Genomic DNA, 6,576 nt, shown 5'->3' with positions numbered 1-6,576 from the left:
TACGAGCATAAAATAAAAAATAAAAAAAATATGAAATGATATTAAAAAGCAACGAGTTAGAATTTAATTTAATGATTAAAAATCCCATTGATATATTGTGGTATTTGGTCTTCGTAATTTCACAGGGATAAATTTTTGAGGATAACTCTTATTAAGTGTGAAGCCGAGTAAATCAGGAAAATTTTTATTTTTTTTCATGAATTTTTCAATCTTAGTGGCTCAAAATGAACATCTTCAGTAATTTAACGTTCCATATCAATACCCATAAAAAGAAAGAGAAATTAATCGCTTCAGAAGGACTACTATTTTGCAGTATAACTATTTATTACATCGGCAATAACAGTATCTAATCTATGTCTATAGTAGCAGGATCAGATATTGCAAAACCTGGGACAAGAAATTAAACAATGGCATAATTCCACAAATCCTATACAATAACAGCTCACTATATAAAGTACATGGGCTACAACTACGAGGATGATTAAAACGGATATAAAATTAGTGAGAATGTACAAAATGCCACCTTTCCAACCACACAAAAATATTACTAATGATAATCAAACTCCATACACAAAAGAGCTTTGGAAATGGCTTTCAAAGTAACCAAGTACTCACACAAGCTGAGTGCTGGACCTCAGGCTGCCTGCCTGCCTGTCCTTTGTTAGTTTTAACTAGTCCGCAGTCAGATGGATAAAGGTGGGAAATCTTCTTCATTCTTTAGATGGAATGATTGTGCAAGTACCCTGCATGTTACAAGAGAAAAAAATCAGATATATTTATACCCTGCAACATTTGGTTTAATATGAAACTCTATTCTCAAACCTGTTCTGATTGATGCTCATAGCTGATTTTGGCCTCGGCATTCCTATTTGTGGATGACTTGCACTTGAATTTTGAGCATGAGGAGAACCTGGATTTAGTTGTTTGCTGCCTTCTGGAGAGGTTGAACCCAACGGTAGGGGCCCAATTGACCCAAATTCTACAACCCTGTCTGGCTGATGTATTGGGCCACTAGCACTACGGGATAACACTCTTTTAGAACTAGAATGGCGAAGCTCCGAGGACCCAAATTTTTTACCACCTTGATTTACTGACAGCACCTGTGCTAGTTCATGACTGCTTCTCTCTGGTGAACTTGTTTCTAAGGATGTAATGGAATGGCCATTGTTACGAGGAGACCTTGCTGGTGCAGGGCTTCTTCCACTTGATGTCAAGGATCTATCCCAGTAATGGTTCTGCAACAAAAAAAATATTAATATAAAACACCCTAAGATGAGGCCTGACGAAGAAATTTAACCACCTTCCCCCCCTTGGCCAAAAAAAATTATACCAGCAATTGAGTATATACCGTGTTGGGATTAGGAAAGTATGTCCCTGTTCCTCGAGGCTTTGGCATTTCGTCCATTCCAAAGCTTGCACCATGTAGCATTGGAGGGTTCATGGGGTAGTAGGCTTGCCCTGCAACAACACCATTAGCGTTCATCGGGGAAATTGCATTTTGCCACTGCACGAACTTTCGTATTACCTCCCATGAATTTTTTCCCTGGAACTGGGAAACCAAAGATGAGGAAATTGGAGGAACAGATGCACTTAAGGCATAGCCATAGAACCATCGACCATAATTCAAACTCTGAAAGTGAGAATCATAATCCCCACAGAGATCTGACAATGAGCTCAAAGCTTCCTGAATTCCAGCAGCACTAATGGAAGTTGGATAACCAGAATATGCAGGATATAGATTCTCAGATGACCAAGCAGAATTTGAAATCAATGAATGGTGCTTTAATCCAACAGGGGACTGAACCCCTTGACTATTAACCAACTGCTTCTCAATCAGATCACCATGTACATTAGTTCCCAACTCCCAAGTTGCTGGAAGAATACTGGAAGTTATGCTCTTTTCAGCAAAGCCAGAACTTTCTGGCTGTTTGCTTTCTTCATTTCCATTTTTTATATCTCCATTATCCAGAGATGAGCTAGAAAAATAGAGATGAGGTGCATGCCATACATTATCAGATGAAGAAATATTGCCCTCTGCACTTGGAGTGCAAGGTTTCTTTGCATCATTTGAAATCACAAGACCTCGAATTTTGGAAGTTGCCAGGTCTTCAGTGTCTAATGACGGATGGATTCCTGAAACACTTGTAGCATTTGTAGAATTTGAAGATTCTGATTCATAAAAGGTTTGATCTTGAACTGAGTCTGCACCTGAAAATGATGATGTAGCACCAAATCCACAGAATCTGGACAACGGGGCGGGATCTTGAACATCAGGCCTCTGTCCGCTTCCATGCCTATCCAGAGTGTTTGAGAAAAACTTACAAAGTTCTTCTGCTATGCTTTCTTCTGCCTGGGAAAGAATGCGCCCTAGCTTCCGAGCCCCGTAAGTGAAAGCACTTCTTATACGAAAAAAGTTTCCTACAGAGAAAAAGGTAAATTATAAATGACCTTTTATCCCTCAGTTTGTTCAAGAATCACCAAAGAACCATTAAAAGAGGATAACATGAATGTCCCTTTGTCACATTAGCTTACAAATATTTCTGCCATCCTCAAGACAAAAAATTTGAGTTTCAAATGAAAAGAATGCAGGAATTTGTCAAGTGATTCTACCTTTGCTCACACTACGACCAAGATTGTTATTTTCTCTTAAAGGATCTACTATATTTAGATGCTTTTGTGGAAATGTACGTGAATTAGTCTCGAATGCTCTTGGTGGAACTGAGAACATTTCCACACATTGCTTCAGAAAATCATCACTGAGAAGAAAATCTCCCCCACCATTTTCAGGTGTCTCAACTGAAGGGAAAAAAAGGGAAGAAGAGAAAGGACCAATGACATAAGAAACTTAATCATGTATCAAGTAGAATACAATCGGGAATGAAAGCAAAATGAAGTCGCTCACCCACAAAATCTGGCAGGGATGATATATGGATTGGGCCATTCAAACTGATGCAGTAGCTTTCCCAATCAAATTTGCTAAAGTAATCCAAAAATTTATATAAAACCTGTAACATATTCAATCAGTTACATTGATGTGATCAATTAGTTTACACTGCCAAAATTCCTGCAGCACTCACCGCTAAAGGACCATCTAGTGATGAGTGGAAAAGATGGAAAATGTACAGCACCAAAGTCTCCAGAGCATAGGTAGAAATCAAGCCATGATGAGCCCCAAGAATACGACTCTCATAGTAGCACCAAGCCTTTATTAGTATAATACTGCGTTTAAATAGATGATCTTTTCCAATAAGACGGTCAACCTGCAACATTACTAGGAATGTTAGCTTGAAAAGGGGAAAAAGGACACATTCTGCTTAATACCAATATGATGCATACACCCCCATAACGGAAATCTTATATCCGTATCTAAATTTTAACACAGACCTACAAATGTTAGCACATGATTGCAGGAAGGGGATGAAGTTGATTATGATCTAATTAATGAGAAAGAGAGGGAAGCAATTTTTATTTTGGGTTCTATTTGCAGATGAACTCAATTAACTTGATAGTAGATGGCTTTCATTCCTAAATTCTTACTATAATTTAACCTACCTGCTCAAGAAAGCACAAGGTACATAGCCCCCCTAACTGATTAAAAGAGATGTCTACCACAATATTCTGCACTAGACACTTCACAAGCTTTACCTGCCACCAGAGAAGCCAAATTTTAAAATGAACGACAACATATGGTATCAAATGATTTATGAAATGTACATTGTAAAAATAAAAAAAAAATGACTATACAACCATTTCCACTATGCCTACCAATCGAATCTGGGATGATAAAGAAAACATATGGTAAAGTCCTTTCCTAGAAAAACCCCACAAATTTTGAAAAGGCCATGGACACACAATAATATGTATAATGAGAATAACTTCAATCACTCTACATATAAACACTATAATCTGTTCATGCACAATAATCTGTTTAGTTAGATGTTTAAAGCTTGGTAAAAGTCTCTGCAAAACATCCAACCTTCAGATTTGGTAACAGTTTAACTTACACATCATTAGAGATATTAACAATGCCCAGTATTCACCGTTACCCTAAAAAATTAACAATAAAATGATGCATGACAGAGACAATTATGTCACCATTCTCCAAATTCTGATCATATAATTGCAATTTATATTTGATAGTAAACTGAACTTCTCCAGACTACAAATAAGAAGCAGACAAATATTGACAAAGCCTAAAGTGAAACATATTATAGCAGTCTTTACGCACATAACACTGAATTGGAGAAAATCCTTCATAGGGATAGCTTATATATATGCTCCATCTTAGCATAGAAATCATTTAGGCATCGTATTTTCCAGAAACAAAATTCAACAAAATGACAGAAACATGTGGATGCAAAAAAAAAATTTGTGCTCAGGTGTCCATGTAATAATGACACTAAAATAAATGATCAAGGTTGGGAGATTCAAAATGAAAAAGGGTGTAAATGTCAAGAACAAAAAATAAGGGATTAAGTAAACCTAATATAAACAGGTTAGTGTCTTACACATGCAGAAAAGAGATAATTTCACTAAGCAAAGATCTGTAGAAACATATTAGGAAGTTAAAAAACCTCAGCCCGAATCAATTGGACATCCTTCACCACAAACTCTGCAGCTTTGTTATGGTCTCCTCTTTCAAGGACGGAACATACATCATTGGCCAGAGCCTCCTCAAAGTTTAGGCCACCGAAGGCCGTCAAATCAATATCTCCATCAGGAAGATAGGTCTTCAAGGGCACTGACCCAAATGGAAATACCTGTAACAAATACATGATAAATGATAAATATCTATCTAAACTGTTCACTAATTATGCATACATTCATGATCAGAGCAATAAATAGATAAATAGGGGGAAATGAGACATATATCACCAGAGATATTATTGAAATAAAATGTTTATATTCTGTCATCAACAGCCATATTCCTTTAAACTGCAAATATTAAACAATAATTTTCCCAGCTGATTGTTACACTCGAACGTAATTGCAATTAATTGCTACAAGTTTAAGTTTAAACATCACCTTGATAAAGTAATTTAATGTAAATGGAATGAGTTTGACCAAAGTATATCAAATAATCAAAAGCATTCTATTAATAGCCTTATCTGCCACCCTCCTAGTTGATAAGTAATCTGCTACAGCTATTAGGCCTTATAAACAATTTTCATCTACCAAGGGCGTTTGTTACCACAGTAAAGGAGCTCCAATTCGAAGGAAACCACTTACAACCAATGAGGTTCCTGAAGCAGGAGCACAAACAGCAGCCACCACCATTCTTCAATTTAATTTCATTAATAAGTAAAAATCCCACTTCCTCTTAAAAAGGTATTCATGTTCCTATTACTACAAACTACATAAGAGTTTCCTTTAAATTCTAATCCATTTTAATAATATTATCCTAGTAAATAAAAAAACTACAGCATTAATTTCCAACTAAATCACGAATTAGGCAATGTTAATGTTCTATCACTTAAACATAATAAGACAACAGCATATTATGATGATAATTAAAAGTTTAACTAATGTTTGATTATCTGACCTCGCAACCAAGATAATTCTTAAGTAATTGCTGAACATAATCGATAACCGCTTTTCTTCTGTCTTCTGAAACAACAGTTGGTTGAACCTGCGCTATGATCCCCTCCGTCGCTTCCTCAGCCTTTTTCCAATACTCAAGAGCAATCCCCGCTTGATTCGATGATGAAGACGATGACGATGAAGACCTCTCTTCCTCGACGACGCCGTTTCGTTCAGGCGACCAATCACGGAGATCGCCCATCAAAAACATCAAAACAGCCCACTCTCCTCCCAACCGGAATCAATTTTCCCGCCTCACGCCCCAACAGAACGTCCGATCAGTCACGCGCTTCGATTCGCCGACGCCCTAATTCAACGCCTTCTTTATATAAAACCCTTTGATATTTGCTTTTTAATTTTGGATATCTTGGACGAGCATCAGGGCTTCAATAGAGGGGAGAAAGGAGCAAAACGCAGGAGAAATTACAATAAAACGACAGTGAAACTGTGGATTCTATTCTTTCCGAGGGAAATTTTGATGGTTGTAAAAGGTAGAATCTAAAAGATTTATTTTCTTTCTTCTTCTTCCTCTTTTTTTTTTATTAAAGATTTTGTCGATTAATGTTCAATATTTCCTTTTTCCAATTACCTTTTTTATCTTTCCTCCGTGTCGTAATTATTGTTTGTTCATTCTGAAATAAATATGATTATCAATATTTTTACTTTTAACTACCTAAATTTGTTAATAATACATCAAATTAAAAGATTTTTTTTATAAAATAATATCTTGATTTTAATTACATTTGTCATATCCAAAAAAATTACCATATCAAATATTCAATTTTTATAGGCTAATCTATACTCATGACCATCAAATTATGAGTAGATTTTATCTTAATCATCAATCTTTCAATTTTATGAATTAGACAACTTAAAATTTTTAATTCATTTTATTTTTTTTAATATTTATACATTTTATCAATTTAATCATAATTTTAATTCAATTTAATAAATATAATCTCTAATAAAATAATCACTGCCTGATTGAAAAGAAAA

The 6,576-nt window shown here is 35.6% G+C and overlaps 1 protein-coding gene across 1 annotated transcript; it reads right to left on the bottom strand.

Moving 5' to 3' along the window:
• Window positions 1-399: 399 nt before the first annotated feature.
• On the bottom strand, window positions 400-6,069 carry LOC120212650. Its single transcript, XM_039210881.1, has 9 exons — window positions 5,543-6,069; window positions 4,575-4,760; window positions 3,553-3,645; window positions 3,078-3,260; window positions 2,903-3,005; window positions 2,611-2,796; window positions 1,349-2,418; window positions 823-1,235; window positions 400-743 (listed from the first exon to the last, which is right to left on the bottom strand). The coding sequence occupies exons 1-9, from the start codon at window positions 5,789-5,791 to the stop codon at window positions 683-685; spliced, it is 2,544 nt and encodes an 847-aa protein (XP_039066812.1). The 5' UTR covers window positions 5,792-6,069; the 3' UTR covers window positions 400-682.
• Window positions 6,070-6,576: the final 507 nt, after the last annotated feature.

The sequence above is a fragment of the Hibiscus syriacus genome, unplaced genomic scaffold, assembly GCF_006381635.1.
Source record: "Hibiscus syriacus cultivar Baekdansim isolate YM2019G1 unplaced genomic scaffold, ASM638163v2 tig00110015_pilon, whole genome shotgun sequence".
Classification (NCBI taxonomy): Eukaryota; Viridiplantae; Streptophyta; class Magnoliopsida; order Malvales; family Malvaceae; genus Hibiscus; species Hibiscus syriacus.
Note: the sequence above shows the minus strand (reverse complement) of the source record. Positions and strands in the feature narration are given on the sequence as shown.